The 24,722-nt window shown below is 46.4% G+C and overlaps 1 protein-coding gene across 1 annotated transcript; it reads right to left on the bottom strand.

The window, feature by feature from the left end:
- Positions 1–1,679: 1,679 nt before the first annotated feature.
- On the bottom strand, positions 1,680–2,766 carry LOC120653936. The gene has a single exon (XM_039931596.1). It carries the CDS (start codon positions 2,641–2,643, stop codon positions 2,176–2,178), a length of 468 nt encoding a protein of 155 aa, XP_039787530.1. The 5' UTR covers positions 2,644–2,766; the 3' UTR covers positions 1,680–2,175.
- Positions 2,767–24,722: the final 21,956 nt, after the last annotated feature.

Below are 24,722 nucleotides of genomic sequence, written 5' to 3'. Positions count from 1 at the left end.
TTGAAATTGGTTATCATTTTAGGAAAAAAACGAGGGCGCGCCAAGGCGCACAAAGTACTCGTTCAGCCTAAACCAGTCCCGCGCTCCCCACCTCACGCTCCCACTCGGCCCGGCCTCCCGACGCTGACCTATAACAAAACTCCACAAACCACAGTGCCTCCAAACACTAGCTCCGAGGCCGCAGCCGCCTTCCGTCTCCTGCCAACAAGACAAGGCCAGCCCATCATGCCTACGCAATGGTGGGCCGAGGGTCAGTGGCCCCTTATAAGGCCCGCTTACCTTCTTCATATCCGGTTCCAGGTGTCCAAGCCCAAGAAACAGCTGTCCCAAAGAAGAACGGCGTCGAGGTTCGGCGGCGGCCGGCCGCCGACGGGAACTCCATCCCTCGCGTGGTCTTCGGTGGTCATCGTCGCCTCCCTTCTCGCCGGCGCCTCCATCGTCCACAACATCTACAAGCCTGACATGGTTCGTCTGTCTACCGCTCCCACACCCGCCATGCACACTACCTGTTCGACCGAATTCCTACGCGAGACCCTGCTCAACCCCAACCCATTTTCATCTTTGGCTCCTGCAGACCATTCCACCAATGGAGAGCGCCAGCGGAGGCAGCAGCAAGGATAACTGAATTGGACATGGTCGGAATTAGAAGCCAGGCCTATGAAACCGTGTTTGTGAGTCATCCGGAAGTTGCGAGCAAGAATAATACTGTAGTTTGTGTATGAAAAAAAACATGTTGTTAACACTTGTGAACACTTTTTTCCCTTGTCTTTTTGCAACTGAAAGATGTGACTGTGAGACGTTGTAACATTTGCTACGCTTAGAGTTTTTTTTTTGAAAAAAACATGTGCTACGCTTATAGCCAGGTATATTCACGAGAGAAAATGCATACGGTTCACTTGTACAATTTTTTAATTTTTAATACGAAATTATACTTTAATTATGGAATAATACTCTAATCATGCTAAATACCAAAACAGGTCCCTTCCGTCCGTCGGACGAAATCTAAATTTCGCCTACCCAAAAGACGAAAATACGATATTTCGTCTAATGAGGTGATGAAGTACAATATTTTTTGTCCAATCGTTGGATGAAATCTCATTTTTTCGGACCAGTGAATGAAAAGGACAATTTTCATGGGGCGTGCATGACAAAAACTAGATTTTGTCTACCTGTTGGATGAAATTACAGTTTTGTCTAAGGAAAAGACAAAATCTAGTTTTCGTCTACCCGTTGGACAAAATTTAGTCTGCTCTGTATCCAGCAATTTTGAGTTCCTGTTTTTGAATAGAAATGTGAGCACCTTTCTGATGTTTTACACAAAAACTAATGGCACATTTTTGTAGTCCAAGGTTCTCTATACTTAGTGGTATTTTTTCCAAAGATTTTACCTAATAATTTTTTATATACTATGTCAAAAATTAGCCACTTGTAATGGCAAGACTTAGAATATTTCCAGGCATACGTTCTGCCACCCATCCTAGCCGCGGCCCCTCATGCTCCGCCTCTCTGCGCTGCCTCCCAGCGCAGTGCGGCTCCAGATCGACAAGGACTGCTCGTCGTCGCCACACCGCCGCTGCAGCGCCATGGAGAAAATTCCTTGGACGGCCGGCAGGGCTTCGTGTGATGTTGATGGAATTTCCAATAGAAGGTGGCGGGAAGACCAGACAACAGACAGAAAATAAAATGGAGGCCATATAAGGAGCTTTTATTTTTTTTCCAGGACTGTACAATTGAGTGCTATTTATTCTAGAGCTATGCAAGGAATTTTCCCTAGTTAAATGGTAAATCGAGAAGGCACTTTGTGAAACTTGAAGATCGACTTGCATACGCTAGCCAAGCCAACTGAGCTTGACGAAGGTTAAGTTCGAGACAGAATCACAGAATGCGCACAGTTGACTTATACCGTCAGGCGTCATAGCGCATCAGCATTCATCAAAGCTGAGAAATCACAACTGCACCTTATAACACTACTATCCTAAGTCCTAACCCGCCATGCGATGATGCGAGTATGCGACTACAAATGGTTCATGAATCATGAATTTATGACACAGAAATGGACTCTGTACCTTGGTATGGTTGGTTACCAAAGAATACACCGCAGTCAGGGAGTACAGGCGGAAGGGTTGGTGCTTGCGTGGGAGCCCGCACCGCAACTGTCCACGGCGCACCACATGGTCATGGCGGCGCCCGGCGGCGGCCCCAGCGAGCCCCGTCGCGCGCCGCTTGCCTGGCGTACCGCGCCGAGAAGGACCGCGGCAGGTTCTCGGGCTCCCTTGCGGCGGCGCCGTCGTCGAAGTTCTGCGCGTACTCCTCGTGCTCGTACTGGAGCTTCGCCGACGACGAGGCGCTCCGGCCCATCGCCGACACCTTCCTCCTTGCCCTCCCGATCCACGCCCACATCGCCCGCGCAACCGCCCCCACCGCGCCGCCAGGCGCCGGCGCGCGCTCGCCGCCGCCGCCATCCCCGAGGCGTCTCGTTCTCGGCCGCTCGCGTCCGCCGCCGCGCGGCGCGAAGGCGGCCGCGAGGGCGGCCGGCAGGGACCTCTGCCTCGTGAGCTGGCGGTTCGCGGCGGTGGCGTAGGAGCCGTGGCGCGAGCTGCAGCCGTAGGCCGCGCCGGGCGTTCCGGCGCTGCTGCTGGCCATCTTCGTCTGGTCGAGGACTCGAGGTAAGGTCGGTCCGGCACGGCGGCGCCGGGAAGCTGGACGAGGTGGCACGCCTGGGTGGTTGGAGGGGGACCGAGGCGGCGCTGCGACGGCTGAAACAAAATTGTGATGGGTGCCGTGCGGGGGCCTGCGCTCGCGGACAAGTCGCAGCAAAGATACAGGTGCCGGGCGGCGACGGGTCAAGCGCGTGGCGCGACCGCGCGCGGGGCGTTGGCGGCTGGAAAGTCAAACAAGTTTTACTCAAAAAAAAAAACTAGGAACCAGGTCAAAGTCAGAAGGGGACGCTTGGGCTTGGGCTGCAGCAAGGTCGGCCCGCGATAGCTCACGGCCTATTGATTGACGGGTGCGATTTTTTTATTTTATATTTTTTTTTCAATTTATCAAAAATATATACTGATTTTTTTTTGCAAATTTGTTATACTGCCGCCAGTTCGTTTAGCGGGAAGGAGCTACCGCCGGATGAACCGGCGGTCACATATCGCCGACTGATCCGACGGCAGCTCCTTACCGCCGACTGATCCGGCGGCTGCTCCTTACCGCCGAATGAACTGGCGGTAGGAGGTACCGCCGGGTTTGGCACGGCGATAGCCGTCCTGTACCCCTGTGCAGGCCCAGTAACCTTTCGCCAATTGAATTGGCGATAGGTTTTAGTGCCCTTTGAGTCTATATTATTTTTGTGTTTCGTGGATCTATTATTTTTGTGTTTTTCATGGTTTAATTACATTTTTTTCTTAGCGCTCTTCCGAACCATTATATCTTCGAAATCATTAGGCTCCGGACCCGAACCATAATTCCTAGGAAAAAAGGATGCAATTGTCGCGCCCCCATGTAAACAAGACAGTAATAGTCTCTCGCTAGCAAGGCTCTGCCAGGTTTGAAGACATTTTTTTAGCGGATCGGACTTCCGAAAATAATAGCTGTTCGGACGTCCAAAAATATTGAAAGAAGGTGACCGATTTTGCTAGTAGTTGCCCGATTTTCTATTTGTATAGAGTAGTAGTACGATATTTTTCCAATACCAGATGATGCACGATTTTATTAGAAAGGAGAACAAACTCCATAACACCACGAGTACACATGAAAAGCATGGTAGGGAAAATAATACATATGAAGCGAAAAGAGGCTTTCGAAATAAACACGCAACATATTGGCCGGGCAGTTACATTACTTATTCAGCCAGCACGATTCATCCTAATGAGACGGAGCACTACAACATCCATCATTCACGGCTAGTACCCTTATCGCGTCCTGCCCTAACAGCTTTCGCGCGCTCGCAGTTGCGTACATCTTCATCCACCTTCTTCAACCACTCCATATATTGCTGATCACGACGAGTGATCCACGTGTCAATTCACTCATGGAAATAACACCAATGAGTATGTGTGTTATCAACAGCGTACTTTCATAAACAAGAAACGATTCAAATTTATTAAAAATAACAAAACCACTAGACAAACAAATGTACAAATTAATCTATACCTGTGATGTTGCACCTCTTTTTTGGACTTCCTCGATATTCTTGCAATACCAATACCTCTGGCCAAAAGTCTCGTAATCACGAGATAAGTTCGGAACACAACGCATCTGGCAATAGCAATCGGGTGGCTCTACACCTTTCGGCCATACCTTGCAATCTGTAATACATCTATTGGGATCGTTAGGAGGGAGTCCTAAATTAGCCTCCATTTCCCGACGGAAAGCTGCCTTGGAGAATGAGGAGCTCATAGCGGTTTGTTTGGGCTAACTGAAAATATGTGGAAGCAAATTTGCAAGCATGCGCTCTCGTGCACCACACGCTCGCCTTTTATACATGCAGGGCTGCCTACATCGTCCTTTCCAACAGAGAGGGAGTCATGGAGTGTATCATTTTGCATTCACAGTGACCTTTCATGTCAACAGTTGAAGCTCGTTAAGCACAGACATTACCTCTCACTGCTCCACAGTGCTCCGCACTTCTGCACTCGCACGCTCCACACCGCTCTCTGATCTCACTTTAAACACGGACACGACCTCTTACTGCTCCTGACTTTTGCAATCGCACGGCAGTAAAAGCGATCGCCATTAACTGTGGCACACTACTGCACTCACACGCCAGGACAGGCAAAGCAATCAATTAGCGTCGTTTCAACGTCAAGTTATGTCAGTTCACTGCATAGTCAAATCCAATGCACGATTAAATGAGACTACTGCAATTCGCACTTTAAGGACTGACATGACCACTCACAGCTCAACACTGTTGCCCTCTCTCTTTAAACACGAAAATGGCCAGTCCCTGCTGCACCCTGCTGACCTCGCACAGGACAACAGGAAGGGCTGCCAGCATTGTCCTTTGAAACAGCGACGGAGTCACGAGATGCCCTCACTGCGCCACACTGCTGCCCTTACAACTTTAATGTCGGAATGGCCACTCACTGCTGCCAGCAAAAGCGAGCACCGTTCACTGCGCAGGACAGGCAAGGCATTCAATTAGCGTCCTTTCAACGTCAACTCATAGCAGTTTACTTTATACTCGAATCCAATGCATAATAAAATAAGGCAGGAGCCATAAAGTGATGGATTTCATTAAGATAACGATAACATAGCAACGGGTAATTGCGTCTGCACTACTATGATAAATGACGCCTTGTATATTGTGTGGCTCCTTTGCCATAGTAAGCGTCCGTTGTTGGTGGTGGCGGCGGTGGCGGCGGCGGTGGCAGATCCCCATCTTTCTTGTGACACAGACAATTGTAGTATGGATCACTGCAGAATGTCTCCTGTGACACGGCAACATTGTTGTCATCATCTTCCGTGCCGTTGTCACAAATATTCATTTCTAGATCGAAGATACGATTCTGCAGGTACTCAATGTATTCTTGATGTGGATGAATAGGAGCTGGATCCACCCACCTAACAAACCCGCAACCATCCTCATCTGCGGAAGACTGAAACATGTAACCTGGGGTAAGTAATACGAACGATATGCGACACATGTTACAAATGAAGATTAGTTAAAGTTACCCATACTCGCGGGCATTTGAAGAAACGACGGCCTCCATCCTCTCCCTCGGTCATCATCTGCACTACACAGTCCTCACCATGCATGCATTTTGGCCATTCCTCTTTGCGGTTATCGTATCCTCTCAGAGGTTTTGTGGTAGTGAACTCACTTTTGCTCTGTACCGGAAACTCAAACATTGGTTCTGGATAAATCTCAGGACCAACAAGACCCTCCCACACAATAGGCAGTCCCTTCCGTAACCCCTTTCCTCTCCCACCACCGAAACCCTTACCACTAGACGACCCCCAGACATAACTGCCTAAGCAAGACGCTGCTACCGAAGCGAGTAGCAATGTGTCTGCCACTGCGGATATATATAGGCGGTCATGACACCGCGACCTCGGATCAACGGGTACTGGTCATAGTTGTATTGCATGCAGCCTAGTCATCGTACTGTCAGTGCAATGTCGTATCCCATCGAGCATACTATCGCACGGACCTAATAGTCGTACTGCCACTGCATCGACCCACTCGTGATTATTGCACTATCCCGACACATCCCATTGCCCGGAACACTGCACGGCACCGGCCTAATCGTCATAATGTCACTGCACGGGCACATCCCATCGCCGAAAGCACTGCACCGGCCTACTCATCATAATGGCACGTAACAGACACATTCCATCATAGTCTGCACAGACCTACATAACATAGTCTGACGGAATAAAGTAATTAACAAGCAACAACCTATACACTAGATGCGTCCGCGCTTGCCCCCTCTCCTCCTGCCATGTCGCTCTGCAGCCTAGTCCACCCTAGTGTGGTACTGCGAGTACGTGAGTGGCTCTGGTGGAATGGCCTCGCGAGTGGAACGACGAGTCTGGTCAGGAACAGGTGTCTGCTCCCCCTGAGTGGAGTCCTGCGTCGCGGGTGGGGCGTCCCCTAGCTGTGAATGGCCGGCCTCCTCTGGCATCGGTGCAGTAGAGAAGAACGTGTTCACCCAGTCCGCCTGCTCGAGGTCGTCCACGTCCGCAGCCTCCTCATCATCGTCTGTCCCTCCGAGGTGCCAGTACTCTGATTCAGAAGACAGCCTCCATCATTGTACCATTAAGTATATAGATGTTATTGCATATTAACAAGTCCTCTTAAACGTACCTAAATCTTGAATTGGACGTCGACGGGAGGAAGATCCGGCGCCGGACGGATCCATCGGAGTAAACGACGACGAGCCGGGCCCTGCACGAAAAATAGGTATAATTTAATTAATGAACTTTTACATGTTGCCGTACTATCGGATTGACACAAGGTTAGAGGATAATTTACCTGCCGAGTACAAAAGTGCTGGTTGAGGCACATACGGGGGCGGAGCTGCAGACGCCGACGGGGTCGCCATCGTGACCGGTGGCCGTGGCGGGGCACCTGACTGTGCTGGGGGTGCTGACCGTCGTGCTGAGGGACCGGGCCTAGGCACCGGCCCTGTAGCGTGAGGTGGAAGTAAGGTGTCATCCGTATGACAAGTCACGGCTCGCCGAAACCGCCCACATAGGTCGACGATCCTCTTCAGCGTGCTCTGGTGCTGCGCGGGCGTCATGTCATGGTAGTTGCCCATGCTCGACGAGGTCTCCGACTCACTCGCTCGTATGACATCGTACTGAACCGACAAGGTATTAACATCATATGCGCTCAGTTTAATGCAATGCAAAATCAATTTGACAAACGTACCGCTATAGCGAAGTTCTGGTCTCGCACCAGGGGGTACGTCTCGGACACCGCTGTTGGCTCGATCGGAGGCTCTGGTGGAATGTGCACGACACGGGTGCGCGTCCTCGGAAGGTACCACCATAGGTAGTCTGCAAACGCCTCGTCGCTGTGTGGCCGATCCTAAAAAACGACGTCGTCAAGGGCCTCGGCCCAGGACTCGACGTAAGGACGGACCTTGTCGGCCCACAACGATCTTGGTGGCTGCTCCTGACGTGTCCACCTACAATACATCCAAAAAAGTGCATCCATGTAAAAATAAAATTAATTACTAATGTAACTATATATCACATACCTGTGCATGTGGGGCTCCACTGAGTGCACAATCGGGACTGGGGTCTGCTGGTAGAGACCGAACTGCCTCATGACCTGGTTGACGTGGTACTCCTCGACATGGATATCATAAAAGATCGGCTTTCTCGTCATCCAGTATTCCTGGTCTCGCAGGCACAAGGAAGAAAGACCGCTCGGTGCCCGGGCGTAAATATCGGCTGCAGTGAATGGAGTCCACCTCACATCCTTGTCCACAAGATTGTCGAACTGTCCCACGAAGTCAGGGTACGACTTCCTCACCTACACCCCGACCCAAGATGGCTGCAAAATGTAGGAAATTAAATATTAATTTGTACCATTTCGAAGTCAGGTAATAATAAGTGACAACAATGATTTAACGTACCCTTCTGAGGCACCATAGCGAACCCATCGTCGGTCTGTCGACGTCGTCGTGGTCTAGGGACAGCTAGGCGTACGGCTCGAAGTCCATCTCTGGTCGACCCACGGGGAAGCGCTCGTACGACCAGAGCTGTATCAGTAGAGGGCACCCAACAAAGATTGGCTCCTCTACTGAGACCTTCGTCACGCCCGTGCAAAGGCCCCTGTACGTCACAGCCAACACGGCAGAGGCCCAGCTGAACTAGAGGACCTCGTCAAGTGGAGCGTCAGCTATCGCCCTCGCCACTGGAATGAGCTGCTTGGGGCATGAGTCACCCTGGGAGTTGCAGAACATGATCCAGCCGAACAGCCACCTTGTAGCGTCGTCAGCGTCATCCCTCATGTAGTCCGCCTGCAAAATGGTAGTAGTCGTTCAATGCAAGTACGTACAAACATAAGTATGAAATGTTCAAGATTAAGGTACTCACACTGAACTAGAGGAGCCACTTCTTTGTCGGTCCATGGCTCGACGAGAAGGGTCGGTAAGGCAACGCTCGGCCGTTGCGCTGAACCCCCGCTAACCGAGCTAAAAGGTCCTCACGCCATGAGAGTGGCACGTCCTCGGCACCTACAGCTCATCCAGCACACGGCAAACCCAGAAGCATCGCCACGTCCTGAAGAGTCGGGGTCATCTCACCGACCGGACGCCAACGGTCGAGAAGTGCTGCGAGAAGGGACATGTCGAACTGAAACTGTGCAGCCTTGTCCCTTGGTCGACGTGCACTGTCTGCCAAATCTCCCTCGACAAGTCGCGCAATCGGGAGAAGACCTGACGCGCGTAGCCTGCAGCACGAAAATTAAATTTCAGATTATAAGAAATGATTACCGAAACAATTAAGAAATGTAACAAATATAACACTCACCTAGGAACCCAGCGATGGTGTATCGACATCGTCGATATGGGCACGCGTGCCCAAAAAGTCCCCAAGTTTATCCCTCGCACTGCAGACATATACGACCGGTGGCGCTTGTTGACGAGAGCATCGAGCAACTCAGGGGTGGCGCCTTCCTAGTGCTCCATACCTGCAAAAGAAGATTGATTAGAAAACATCATGACAATAGTAATAAATTAGTGCATTAAAATAATGAGCAATTAAAATATCGTAACAAAATATTAAGTTGAAGATAATACACTAATAAATGACGCAAAAGAAATTAAATAACATATAACTTCAATTGTCCATTACAGAAAAATAGTTGAACATGACATGGTGCCACAAATTACAACACATTTTTTGTACAACACGAAATTAATTCAACACCTAGTAGTTCATACAATTATATATTTTAACATAGAACATAAATCTATAGCGAATGACACACATGACAATCGTCCATCACACAAGACCATCATTGTTCGGATGACGGCCACGACGACTCATTGACCGTGCTTCCGGATTAGGAGCAGCTCCTGATGGGCCTGCTCCATCTGTGCGGCCACCATAACTGGATCTGGGTCCACCCCTTTTCTTCTTGCATCAGCCCACCCCTTGAAATATTTCTGGATCTGGGTCCGAAATGTAAGTTGCATTATGTCCAGGATCAGTTATGAAGTCTCCCAGGATGCGGAAGCCATAAATCTCGTGCCTCCAAGTCATCCAAATGTTTTCCTTCAGGAAGTAATTTGAGACATACATACGAGGCTGTAGTCCACCAGTTTCAAAACATGCAGCAATGACATGTGTGCACGGCAGGTGCAGCAGCTTTGACTTATGACATGAGCAAATACAAGCATCGGTACAGAGAACACACTCCTGCACATGCTTCTCACGCCATCCCCCCATTCGGGCTTTGTCCCTACACATCACCTCGTACCGACGTTCCATAGAGCCAACTGGAGTCACCCGGTGTAAATGGGCCTTTTTAAAAGCCGCCTCCATGTACTCTATAATCTTGTATCCGTAAACTTTACGATTATCGGCCATATCCTTATGTGCCACAGCGTAACGGTCTCTAAAGTACTCACAAGTGCGATACAAGAAGAACTCGATGATCCCAACAAGTGGCAATGATCTTACACCACGCAGCGCCCAATTGTATACCTCAGCTAGGTTCGTAGTCATTATACCGTACCTAGCACCTCCTTTATCAAATAGTAAAGCCCATTTCTCTTTTGGTTCATGCTCAATCCACTCCGAGAATGTCTTAATTGCCCTTCTCCTTTTGCGCCTGACATTCGGACCGTCCAAGCCCATGTCTTCAAGTGAGACCTGGTCGCCCTCCTCTGTATTGACAGGTCTCTTCGCTAGCTCCGCCGTTTGTTTTTTTGTCAGCTCATCCAACTTTTTCCATTGTAAGTTGAATTTCCTTTCCTGATTCTGGCTGCATAACCGCTTGAACAGCTTCAGAAGGGTATTGTTCTTAAATTGGCTATGAAAGTTTGCCCCCATATACCTCATGAACCACCTACTCTTTAGGTCCGGCCAAAGTGCAGTCCTACGACGCTCAGTAGAACCATTCTGTATGTCATCGATTGCTTGTAATATACCCTTGTGCCGATCATGAATCAAACACATGTTCTCTACATCTTTGACAATCATCTGCTTCACCCTCTGCAAAAACCAATACCAAGTATCTCCTGATTCTTTCTCCACGAAGGCAATTGCCAAAGGCAACAATTGACTGTTCCCATCAGCTGCAACAGCTGTGAGGATTGTGCCTTTATACCTTCCTGTCAAAAATGTCTCATCTATGCAAATGACTGGCCGGCAGTGCGGAAACGCCTCAATGCAAGCGCCCAAGGCCAAGAACGACCGTTGGAGTACCTGCTTTCCAGACTTCTGGGCACATGGACACGTTTTCAAGTCGTAGTAGCTACCAGAATTTCTAAGGCATATGGTGTGCAGCAGTGTCGGCATATTGTGATACGAAGCTTCATACGTCCCCTACCTCATCTTCAGCACTTTCTGCTTCGCTCTGTAAGCTTTGTTGTAGCTAATTTTATATTTAAACTCCTCCTCAACAGCACAAATAATTGACTTATGTTCATAACTAGGATTGTCCACGATCAAAGGGTACATGTAGTTAGCTATGAAACCTGCACTGAGGTTGTGGTGCTGTGGTTCTAATTGCTCAAGCAGGCATGTGTGCTCCACAACTTTTCTGACCTCCCAGAAATCTTGCCACTTGCCTATAGAAGCGTACACCCTGAAAGGGCATTCGCTTCTCACACAACGCACGTCATATATTCTCGGACTGCTCTTGACAACTTTTTACTATCTTTGCAAAAAGAGAGTCGACCAACGTTTGATAGCTTCCTTCATATTATCACTGTTGGCATACACCGAACCGATGCATACCTCATTTTGCCTGTACTCCCAAGGGACCGATTCACCTTCATTTACACTTAATTTTGAAAAATCATACCCGAACCAGTTGTGTGGGACATGGTAATCATCATCATCATCATCATCATCATCATCATCATCATCATCATCATCATCCGAGGAGTCATCATTCATTGCATTGTGCTGTTGTTCACCCTCCCTCTGAAACTCTTCAACTATCTCTGGAATGTTTTCCCCTTCATCACCAGTTGCTTGACGAGGTTCGTGTGCAGCATGTCTATCATCTTCTACAATCTCGAGTTCACCATCTTCTTCATGAGGTTCATGCATCGTCTCGGTATCTTCCAATACTATATCTCCCTGCCCTTCATGATCCCCACCCGCTTCAGTACTAAAACTAATCTTCTCGAACGCTTGAACAAACAACACAAGTGGTAAGCCTCGGCTACTACTTATATTGACATAGTTCCTCCAGTTTTGCGTCCCTTCAAGCGGCAATAGCTCCCAAAATACTGGTTCCCTTCGACTGACCACTGCCATGACAGAGATCTCATGTTCATCTCGATTAAGGCCGAAAGCTTTAAATAGCCAATTGGATATTGAAATCCAAGTCCTCTCTCTAGCTCGGGGTACTTTTTTTGTGATCAAGCTAAACTCTGATAAATCTACCCCTTCAGGACCGTATCTAACTTCTCCTGACCCATAGAACACTTGAAAATACAAATCATCTGACATGCCTGCCAATATTTATGACAATAATTACTCGTCCTTAGAATTTAATCAACGCTAATAAACGTTTCTGCTATTTTTACATCTATCTTAATTGTTTCTCTAGAATTTTTATTACTAACATATATTCGTAGGTTTTCTATGTAATATAATATCAATTAATAATATTTCTATGAGACTAATATATCTATTTGAACTCATTAATATTTATATGTAAAATAATATTCGTATGTAAACTAATATTTTCAATTTCATGTTCTACGATTTTATATCAAAAATAATTATATCCAAATCACTAATATTTATTAAAACTATTTCTACACCTAAAACTATATCCAAATCACTAATATTCCTAGTGCTAATCTACCAACTATTATTAATGAAACTATATTTTAAAATTTACCTGAGACGATTAGGCTCGCACGGCCCGGCGTGCGACCCAAGGTGGCGAGCGCCGCCGCGGTGCGGCGGTTGGGGGAGCGCCGGCCGGCCAAACCCCGGCGCGCGGGGGCCGGGCGCACGCCGCCGCGCAGCGGCCGGGGGGCGGCCCTGACCAGGCACGACGCGGGCGGCGGCGCGGGGGAGCGAGCGGGCGGCGGCGCTGGAGGAGCCGGCCAGTGCATTAAGAGGGGGTGTTTACCGCCGGTTGGTTCGGCGGTAGTTACATACCGCCGGATGAGCCGGCGGCAAGTGGCAACTACCGCCATTTCAACTGGCGGTAGGTTCCCGGCCCACCACGGCCCATCGGCCTGGCCTCCTACCGCCAATTGAACCGGCGAAATGTTGTCAGACCGTGGCCTACAGCCCCTACCGCCGGTCCATCTGGCTATAACTCGCTTCCGCCGGATGAACCGGCGGCAGGGTGACAAATTTACAAAAAAAATTGGTATATATTTTTGATAAATCGAAAAAAATAAAATAAAAAAATTCGACGGGTGCCTTAGTTTCCGCTGGGCCTGCCTGCCTAATGGGCCCTTGTGCTGCGTTTCTGTCGTCGGCCCGGCAGCCCGGTCAAAGCCGGCGCCCGCACCCGCACCCGCACCGCACGGCCGCTTTCCCCGCCCGCAGGCAGTACAGTAACAACCACGTGCAGGTCGTGAGGCGCCCTCGCTTCTAGAAGGGTTCCCGTCGTCCCCGTGGACCTTCCGTCCACCTTCCACCAGGCGGACTTGGACTTCCAAGTCGCAACCGCGGCAAACAAGAGCCAAACCCGCACTCGTCCTCTCCGCCCGACCAATCAAACCAGGCGGCTACCGACGGACCCACCGGCCGGCGTGTCGCACGAGCGAGTCTTCCTCCTCCCCTCGCCGCACCAGGGCCCCTCCCGTGCATATATACACGCGCGCGCCACCGCGGCCAGGTCGCCTCACGCACCCAAAAATCATCGATCCCCAGCTCTCGCTCCTCCGTCTCGGCAGCTGCTTGCAAACAGGTCGAGGTATTCGTTCCAATTAGCGCCGCCCGATCGAAATCAAGGTCCACGTGAGATCCTTGGCTGCAATCGGTATTAGCGACATGGCAGCGGCGGCTGGCAAGTCTTCGTCGGCCGCGGAGGAGACGGTGGCCGCGGCGGCGGGGCCCGCGCGTGGGCGGCGGGGGCTCGACCGGCAGGCCGTCGACCGGGGCGTCGCCTACGTGCTCATGGTCGCCGCGCTCGTCGCCACGTACGCGCTCCACTAGAGCCGTGTCGATCTCGTCCGGCCGTGCTGCTGCCCCGGCGGCAGAGCAGAGCTGGCGGATTCGAGTTCCCCCTCCACCAAACTTCATCCCCCTCCCGTTCTCCTCTTGCGTGGAGATGGAGGAGACCGATGCCCGTGTACTGCTAGCTTAGTTTGCTACTACGATATTCTTTTTACATCTGTATTCTTTTCGTGTTTATTGAATCTGTACAAACTGGACATTTGTTGTCGACAACACTTTGTCATTTGTGCATGTTGAATGTCATTGGCCTTCGGTATGATGTTCAGAATTTGTGCAGAGATAAATTCTTCCCTCAACGTGAATTTCATTAAAGCAGATCATAGGTGTGGTATTTTTTCAATAATTATGTCTACTCTGTTGTAAATCCTGGGGATGTTTCACCCCCAAATGACACCAAATCACAGAACAACTATAACAACATGTATAATTTTAAAGAAATAGTGTGATTCAGGATGGTAAACATCTATTTCACTGCACATATCATTAAATTTGTAAATAAAACTATCAAATCTTTTATATGTACAAAGTTAATACCAACCTTCGTTTCCAAATACTTGTCACTTTTGATCACTTTATTCGCTTCAAAATATTTGGCACTTCATGTTTTCCCGAAATATGATTTCCTATTTTACACTCACACAAGTATTATAGGAATGTTCTAGAAATACTAAAATGTACCTTTACTAGGGTATTTTGGTCATTTCATGCTTAAAAGATGAATTGCCTTTGCCAAGTATTTGGAAATGGAGGTTAGTATAGTTTTACAAACTTAAATTTGTAAAACTATCTAATCTCACCCATGGAATTGCCCCCCCAGCCATTTACTTATCAAAACTACAGCCTAAGGAAAGAAGAGAAACACAAGATTGAAAGATGTGAGTGTGAGCGTGTGTGGGTGGGTGGTTGAGGGGGACTTAGTAGAATAAATTAAGACGAAAGGCAATAAATCTGAAATAGGTTACCCCATATCTAAGAAATCAGCAAAGGGATTTACATAATGGGAAATTGCATCTACCATTAGGCCATAGCAGGACAAATTCAACCAAGATTCTCTGCAAATGCATACCAAATCACTTGGAGGAAATCCAAATGCCAACCAAAGAATAATATATTTGTATTTCACAATAACGGTGGGAAAAACAAAACCAAGTGCCAAGTTACTAATGGGCTCGAATCATCAAATGTGTGCACGAGAAGTTTAGGGCCTATTTGAATCAGCCGTGGTAACCCGCCAGCAAAAGGCACGCCCGAGAGCAGTACAGGTCCACTCGTGTTGTAACTTGTAACAACTACGTCTGTGTTTAACGGCACACGCATTAGCGTAGTTGTTTCATATGATTTGCTAAACTCTCTTGAGGGTGGGTGACAGTCCCCGAGGCTTACGCCTCCATATGGACACTGCAACAGCATCGAATACAGCCATTATCCCACCGCAGGAATGCAGCCCGCATCCCATCCGAAGATAGAGAAAAGCGCACTATTTTGTAGTGTGTTGGAATTGATCTCAGTGGTTAAAACCTAAATAAATGGTTGAGATCTAAATCATTTATTTTCTAACTGTTTGCCTGTGATCAGTGGGCAACAACCAACGTGTCGGTGTCGGCCCCCTAGTTATAAATAGTTAGGGAAGATAGATATGAGAAACGGATAAGCTTCTGTCCCTCCCTCACTTATCTCTGATCAAGATGTGACAGCCCAGATATTTAATTAGCTAAAACCAAAGTCTAAGTTGAGGTCAAAGTGAGAAAATGAAATTTTACACATGAAATGACGACTTCTTCAAATTACAGTTTCTAAATATTTAATTTATCTTTCAAATTGTAACCAACAGGTTTTCAAAATAAATTTTAAAATGTTGCTTAAATGGATTTTTGTCCAAAACCAAAGTTGTAGGGTTTTGAATAGAAAACAACTTCATGTTCAAATATTTTCAAGTTTCCATACAAAAGTTGAAGAAAATTTGAATTCAAACTCGAATCGACTAATAACGTACATTCGTCGGGATTTCAAATTTAAGTTTTGAATTGAGCCCCAAATGAAATTAAGCCAGAAACAAAAGTGGTAGGGTTAGAAATTTGGAACAACTTTCATATTCAAAACTTTTCGAGTGTTAATTGAAAATTTTGAGAAAAATTCAAATTTGAATCAGTCAAATCTCTTTCTCTCTCTACTCTCTCTCTTTCCTCTCTCACTCCCCTGCTCTGCGCCGGCCGAGCCGAGGCCGCCGGCCACACGCCACCCTCCCCGGCTGTAAGCATCTAGGCCCTCTAGGTATGTTTCGGTGATTAATGACAACCATTATTGTGACTAATGAGTTTGTGCAGCTTAATGAAACATTATTGCTCATATGGTATATGTTAAAGAGGCCCCTCAAATTTCATTATTCAAAAAGGCGATCTCGATATTCAACTCAAATATATATCAAGACTAAGGATCTTTCTAGTCCTAAGTGTCATAAGGTTGAGAAGGACACTTAGGTTAGTATAGGTTTTATAGTTTTGTAGAGGTCGCACTATTAAGAGGGGTTAAGGCTAAGTAACTTGAGCATGGACATGGTCAATCAAAAATTGATGCATACTATGGTCACTCAGGTTCTAAAGAAGTTCAAATAAGTGGTTTTCAACTTATATCTCAAGAATATTTGGATTTCATTCAAGACTCAAATCAGAAAAGGCAAAATCAGAAAAAGTCTATACAACGGTTTAACCGACGACTCAATTTTTCTATACGTCGGTTAAACGCAGTTAGCAGAGTCTGGACAAGTACCTACACCGGTTAAACCGACGATATATGAAATTAACGTCGGTGCAGTTGTCCAGAACGTTAGTTTTCCAGGGTGTTTCAAAGTTATATACACCGGTTAAACCGACGATGTTTGAAATTAACGTCGGTGCAATTGTCCAGAGAGTTGGTTTTTCCAGGGATTTCAGAAGTTATACTCACCAGTTAAACCGACGATGGATTTGAGTTAACGTCGGTGCAGTTGTCCAGAGAGTTGGTTTTTCAATTGATCAGTGGACAACTACAGTCACCGGTTAAACCGATGATACGTCGGTTAATCTGCCCAAGTTGTAACAGCTTGTTTTCCAAATGGGCAGTTTACATTAATCGGTTAAACCGATGCTGGCTATTGGAGGTTCGTCGGATTAACCGGCGTTAAGTACTTTTCTGGCAGCTTTTCTCCAACGGCTCTATTCGTGTGAGCTGCCTATATATACCCCTCGAATTGGTCATTTTACCCTCTCTTGACACCAGGCAACATTCATACACTCATACTATTGTTGAGAGTCACCTTGAGCTTCATCTTCCACACATTTATTCATTCAATCATTCAAGAAGCAAGACTAAGGACTTGAGTAGAGAGATGCTTGTGTGCATCCGTTCTTGGTGATCGGTTCTTGCTCAAGTGAAGGCCCTAGCTTGTTACTCTTGGTGATTGGCAGCACCTAGGCGATCTTGGTGATTGAAGGTGTTTCTTCCGGAGCTTGCCAAGGATTGTGGGAGCCCGAAGAAGTTTGTACGTGGCTTGAGCTCCACCACGCCGGGATGGTGAATGGAGACTCTTAGTGAGCGCCCACGTCTCGGTGACATGGGAGGTGACAAGACTCTTAGTGAGTGTCACAATGTGGATTAGGGGTGTGTGCCAACACATCGACACCACGGGAAAAAATCCGGTTGTATCTTGCCCTCTCTTTACTTTCAAGCACTTACTTTCATGCAATTATTCATGTGCTTGAGCTTAGAGATCATAACTTAGCTCTACCTTGCTTAGTTCCATACCTTATTATTTCTTTGATAGCTTGTGTAGTTTGCTTAGTTAGCCGGTTGGTGAATTGAGCCTTACTAGCATTGCATGGGTTAAGGTTGCTTTAATTTGTTTTAGAAATTTAAAAAAGGCCCAATTCACCCCCGCTCTTGGTTCATCGATCCTTACAATTGGTATCAGAGCCTCGTTGCTCATTTGGATCATTAGGCTTCACCGCCTAGAGCTATGACCAAGATGGGTGGTTCGCCGCCTCACTTCGAGGGCAAGAACTTTGCTTATTGGAAAGTTCGCATGGCCGCATACCTTGATGTGATTGCCCCCGAAGTGTGGTTTGCAACAAAGACCGGGTTCACCGGAACTCCCACCTCGGAACAATTAAAGTGGAATGCCAAGGCTAGAAATGCAATTTTTGAAGCCATTAGTGAGGAAGTCTTTGCTAGAGTAAATGGCATGGACTTGGCAAGTGATATTTGGAAAGAGCTAATTGAAATTCATGAAGGCTCCACAAAAGTTCGTGAGCAAAATATCACTTGTTTAGAGCTAAGTATGATTCCTTTAAGATGCTAGCTCATGAAAATTGTAATGATATGTATTCTCGCTTAAATGTCATTGTCAAGGATATTAATGCTCTTGAAGTATCTAAAATTGACAGTGACTCCATCAACTGCAAGATTCTCATGCTCCTTCCGAAGCTCAAGTACAACATCATCAATGCTATGCTTCAAAATGAGAATCTTGATATGATGGAAGTGAGAGAGCTTGTGGGCGAAATTCGCGCTCATGAAATGGGGATCCTTGGTATGTCCGAAGAGCCAACTACAAGCAAAACAATCGCTCTCAAAACAAAGGCCAACAAGCACGGCAAGCTCAAGATGATCAAGCAAGAATCAAGCTCAAGCAATGAAGAAGAAGATCATCATGAAAGCTCATCCGATGATGAAGAAGATGGAGAACTTGCTCTCATGATGAGAAAGTTCACACGCTTGAGCGACAAGATAAACAAGAAGGGTTACAATGTTTACCCTAAAAGAAGAATGTTCCGTCCAAGGGAAGATGTCAAGCACAAAACATGCTACAATTGTGGAGAAAAATGCCATATTTCTCCCGATTACCCCAAGCCGGACAAGAGAAAGAAGGACAACAAGAGCAAACATCGCCATGACTCAAGCGATGATGATGAAGATGAAAAGATGAACAAGAACAAGAAACTTGGGAAGAAGAAGAGCCATGACAAGAAAACCAAACTCTTCCCAAAGAAGAAAGGCCACACCAAGAGAAGCTTCTTGGTGGAAAAACAAGAATGGGTGACCGATGTCTCATCAAGTGAAGATTCAAGTGATGAAGAAGACATTGTCACCATTGCTCTCACCAATAAAGAACCACCGCTACCTCCACCTCCCATGTGCCTCATGGCAAAAGGTAACACAAAGGTATGTGAGGAGGATAGTGATAGTGATAGTAATGATGAGCTTAACTCTTATGAGTTTACTAACCTCATTAATGAGTATATATCCGTTATCAAGAGGGAAAAGGGCAAAGTCAAGATTCTTGAGAGCACTCATACCAAGTTAGAGCTTGCCCACTCCGATTTGCTTGGCAAGTACAATGACTTGCTAAAAAAGTACAATGAGTCACTTGTACTTGCTAAGCAAGTTGAAGAGAGCCACAAAAAGCTTAAACAAGAGCATAGGGAGTTGGCTCACAAATATCAAGAACTTGAATTTGCCTATGAAGCAATTGACTCAAGTCTTGAGAACTTTGTCAATGAAACTATTGAAAAGGTCAATGCTTCTACTTCATGTGATGACCAACTCATTGATGCAAGTGCTACTAATATTGTGCCCGAGCTTGCTCCTTCTAGGGAAAAGGAATTGATGGATCAAGTGGCAAGCCTCAAGAGTAGTGTGGAGAAGCTCTCAAGAGGAGAATACATCCACAAGGAAATTCCCTTCAACAATGCTCGTGACTATGGCAAGAGATGTCTTGGTTCATTTTCGGAGTCAAATCAAGGCACTACTCCTTCTCTAGAGATAAGACTAGCTTCATCAAGGAAGTTGGTTCATATTGCCAACATTGCCAAGTCACCGGGCACCACACTAGGGAGTGCACCTTACCATCACACCATCTTCATACTTTACCAAAGAATTACTCATCAATGCTTCAAAATAACCATTTTCTTTTGAGTAAAGTGAAGGGCAAGGTGAAGGCTAAATTCATTGTTAAAATCACTAAGGAGTCAAAGAAGAAACTTCTCAAGCAACTTTGGGTTCCAAAAGCTCTTGTCACACATGTGCAAGGCCCAAAGCTTGTTTGGGTTCCAAAAACTCAAAAGTGAATTCTCATGTGTGTAGGTGAACTACAAAGCCGGTGGAAAACATTGGGTACTTGATAGCAGTTGCTCTCAACACATGACCGGCAATGCTAGCATATTCACCTCTCTTGAAGACCCCGGCGATCATGAATATGTCACCTATGGTGATAACTCAAGGGGAAAAGTTTTAGGTTTGGGTAGAATAGTAATTTCAAAAGATTTATCTATTTCTAATGTCTTATTTGTAGAAGCACTTAGTTTTAATCTTATTTCAATTGCTCAATTATGTGATCTTAGACTAACGTGTACCTTTGACAAGAATGGTGTTGTAGTAACTCTTGAAGAAGACAAGCCATTGGTATTCACGGGGTTTAGGCATTGTAACATTTACTTGGTGGATTTCTCTTCAAAGCAAACAAGCTCCATGACATGCCTCTTCACCAAGTCGTCTCTTGGGTGGCTTTGGCATAGAAGAATTGCTCATATTGGCATGAGCAACCTCAAGAAAGCCCACAAGAGAGGGATGATCACCGGCTTGAAGGATGTCACATTTGACAAGAACAAACTATGTAAAGCATGTCAAGCCGGGAAGCAAGTTGCAACACATCATCCTATCAAGACGATGTTGTCTACCTCCAAGCCGCTCGAGCTACTACACATGGATCTCTTTGGTCCAACTACATACAAGAGCATTGGTGGTAACCTCTATTACCTAGTAATCGTCGATGATTTTTCATGTTATACTTGGGTCATGTTTCTATGCGATAAGGGTGAAACTCCGGAAGTCTTCAAGACATTTGCAAGAAGAGCTCAAAGGGAGTACAACTCCCCAATTGTGAAGATCCGGAGTGACAACGGCACCGAGTTCAAAAATATGAAGATTGAAGAATGGTGCGATGAAGAGGGTATCAAGCATGAGTTCTCCGCCACCTACACGCCTCAACAAAATGGACTGGTGGAAAGAAAGAAAAAAACACTAATCACTCTAGCAAGAGCAGTGTTGGATGATTATGGCACGTCCGAGAAGTTTTGGGCGGAAGCAATTAATACGGTTTGCCATGCATCCAACCGATTTTATCCCCATCGACTCCTCAAGAAAACTCCATTTGAGCTCATCACCGGGAAGAAACCAAATATATCCTACTTTCGAGTCTTTGGTTGCAAATGCTTCATCTATAGGAAGAAAAGGCTCGGCAAGTTTGAGAGTAGATGTGATGAAGGATTCTTTCTTGGTTATGCATCAAACTCCAAAGCATATAGAGTATTCAATCAAACCTCCGGGTTAGTTGAAGAAACATGTGATGTGGAGTTTGATGAATCTAATAGCTCCCAAGAGGAGGTTGTTGGCTATGACAATGTAGGTGATGAGGAGATTGATGAAGCTTTGAAGAAGATGTCCATTGGGGATATCAAGCCGGAAGAGGTGCATGAAGGCAATGATAAAGGGGGGGACCTTCCTCGTTTACACCAAGCACCTCCAATGGCACCCCAAGTGGATGAAGATCAAGAAAAACATGATCCACAATCTCAGGAAAATGTGCCAATGCCAACACCCCAAGTCCAAGAACAAGAAGAGCAAAATGTTCCACCACAAGCACAAGTCACTCATGATCCACCTCAACAAACATCCACACATGAACCGCTAGTGAAGCATGGTCGCATCTCCAAGGATCATCCAATTGATCAAATCATTGGTAGTCCTTCCAAGGGAGTAAGAACTCGCTCTAAGCATGCTTTATTTTGCGAACATTACTCGTTTGTTTCTTGTATTGAACCCACTAGCATAGAGGAAGCGCTTGAGAACTTGGATTGGGTGATGGCCATGCAAGAAGAATTGAACAACTTCACCCGCAATGAAGTTTGGGTCCTTGAAGCTCCTCCAAAAAATGAGAACATCATCGGCACTAAGTGGGTCTTCCGAAACAAGCAAGATGAACATGGGGTGGTAATACGCAATAAAGCAAGACTTGTGGCAAAAGGGTTCTCTCAAGTCGAAGGTTTGGATTTTGGTGAAACTTTTGCTCCGGTCGCAAGACTTGAAGCTATCCGTATCCTTCTTGCTTACTCTTCACATCATAATATCAAGTTATATCAAATGGATGTGAAAAGTGCATTCTTAAATGTCGTTATTAACGAACTTGTTTATGTTGAGCAACCTCCCGGATTTGAAGATCCGAGGAATCCTAACCATGTTTATAGGTTGCACAAGGCACTCTATGGGCTCAAACAAGCTCCAAGGGCTTGGTATGAGAGGCTTCGTGACTTCCTAATCATGCAAGGCTTCAAGATCGGGAGGGTGGACACCACATTGTTCACAAAAGACGTCAACAGAGATCTTTTCATTTGTCAAATCTATGTTGACGATATTATCTTTGGCTCAACTAATAACTTACTAAGCCATGAGTTTGCTACCATGATGTCTAGGGAATTCGAGATGTCCATGATCGGCGAATTGACCTTCTTCCTTGGTTTTCAAATCAAACAATTGAAGGAAGGAACATTCATTCATCAAGAAAAGTACACTAAAGATATCTTGAAGAAGTTTAAGATGGATGAATGCAAGCCGATCAAGACACCCATGGCAACCAATGGGCATCTCGACTTGGATGTGGACGGTAAACCGGTTGATCAATCCCTCTATCGTTCTATGATAGGGTCTTTGCTTTACCTTACCGCATCTAGGCCCGATATAATGTTTAGTGTGTGCTTGTGTGCCCGCTTTCAAGCAAACCCAAAGGAATCACACCTCTCGGCTGTGAATAGGATCCTTCGGTATCTCAAACACACCCCAAGCATAGGCTTGTGGTACCCCAAAGGCGCTAGCTTAGATCTCTTGGGATACTCAGATTCGGATTTTGCCAGAAGCCGTGTGGATCGCAAGAGTACCTCCGGGGGTTGCCACTTGCTTGGGCATTCTCTAGTTTCTTGGTCGAGTAAGAAGCAAAATTCCGTGGCTTTGTCCACCGCGGAAGTGGAATATATAGCGGCCGGTGCATGTTGTGCCCAAATCCTATATATGAAGCAAACCCTTTTGGACTTTGGTGTGAAACTAGATAGGATACCACTCCTTTGTGACAATGAAAGTGCCGTAAAAATTGTAAAAAATCCGGTTCAACACTCTCGCACAAAGCACATTGATATTCGCCATCACTTCTTGAGTGATCACGAAGCTAAAGGAGACATATCTCTTCAAGATGTGAGATCCGAGGAGCAATTGGCGGATATTTTCACAAAACCATTAGACGAGAGTAGTTTTGTTAGGCTAAGGAATGAGCTTAATGAATTAGATGCGGCAAACGTCATGTAAGTTGCCATGTCATATAAAAATATGCATACATATAGGACACTTGTCTAACCATGGTAAGATAGTGATGAGCATGGGTTTAGCTAGAGGTGGTGGTGTTGTCGGTCGAAACCCACCGGCGAGCAGCGACAGGCAACACGAAGAGCCGGGAGGTCACCGGAGCGCTGGCAGGCACTGCTCCCTCATCGACGGCCCGCAATTCCGTCACGCGCCAGGAGTTTCCGGAGAATGTCGGGTGTGCCACCTGACCTATACCCGATTAGGAAGGTGCAAACGTTCTTGCAACGATTTGCCTGCATACACAAACACGTGGAAACGTAAGTCCGAGCCGTGGTCGGCTCCCCGGGATGACTCTTGCATCGGCTTTAAAGAGTCGATTGAGTCCCAGTGTCAGATTGGATCTGCATCTATCCGGATATTGATAAATAAAGCAAATAAATATAAAGCTGCTTCAATTAAATCTAACTAATCTAATCCACGATGGTAAAAGCTTCACTGCTAGATCGGAACATCCTACACGTGAGTGGGCCTAATGAACGTAATAAATAACTAAACCTTAACCAGAAACAGAGGCCTAAGAACTAGCAAGAGCCGATTCCCGGATCAATTCCCTGTTAAGACTAAGGCAAAGCATCTAATACATCACCGGAACATCCAATCCATTTGCAAGGCCTAACCTAGCAGATATCACGCCGACTCTTATGAACAAGAGCAAACCGTAACAGATTGGATCTACTAGACGGAAAAGAAGCAGGGTGTTGTCTCCGTGCAACTAATTCTTCACAACAAGAACTAGCATAAGATTGAAACATGACTGCACGGAAAACAACATGATATTCGTAGATGATAAGCAACAAAGCACAATAGATCTACTAAAAGCCATGCTACGAACACCAGGGTAACTAGCATTACTCGCCATAAAAAACGCTTCAGTACGAGTAATACCAAGGTAAAGGCAAGAACAACGCTGCCCTGATCGTAAGAAGCGATCAGGGCAGTATGACGCTTACTTGGATGAAACCCTAAGATTAGGGGTGGCGGTGCGCCGAGAGTTGTTGTTTGCGAGACGTGATGACGTTCTCTCTTTCATGAAGAACATAGGGTACATATTTATAGTCCGGAGACTTGGGAAACAATCTAATTCTATCTTGTCCCGATCGGACTCTATCTCTAATCTTGAACTAAATCTAAAGATACACGGCCCATGTGGCCCAAATGCTCACGCAGGAGCCGATTTACAAGCCTTCTTAACCTTCTGCTTTAAGCCCAACTTGCTTTCGGCCCATTAATTAACCCTGTTAATTTATGGCGATAACACATGCCCCTCTGGTTTTGGCAATGATAATTCCAAAACCACTCCGTCGCTTCATCTTCCCGTTAATTTTCATTAAAAACTGCTGCAACCACCAAGGAAGACGCGATGTCTCTTCAACTGGCTCCTCGTAGAATGTGAAACTGCCGATCCATCTTCCATCCTTTTACTATTTAATCTCACCCCGAATCGGCTCTTC

The sequence above is a fragment of the Panicum virgatum genome, chromosome 1N (assembly GCF_016808335.1).
Source record: "Panicum virgatum strain AP13 chromosome 1N, P.virgatum_v5, whole genome shotgun sequence".
Taxonomy (NCBI): domain Eukaryota; kingdom Viridiplantae; phylum Streptophyta; class Magnoliopsida; order Poales; family Poaceae; genus Panicum; species Panicum virgatum.
Note: the sequence above shows the minus strand (reverse complement) of the source record. Positions and strands in the feature narration are given on the sequence as shown.

Coding starts and splice junctions, on each gene's coding strand:
- LOC120653936 (XM_039931596.1), bottom strand. CDS start 2,643: ATGGCCAGCAGCAGCGCCGGAACGCCCGGCGCGGCCTACGGCTGCAGC.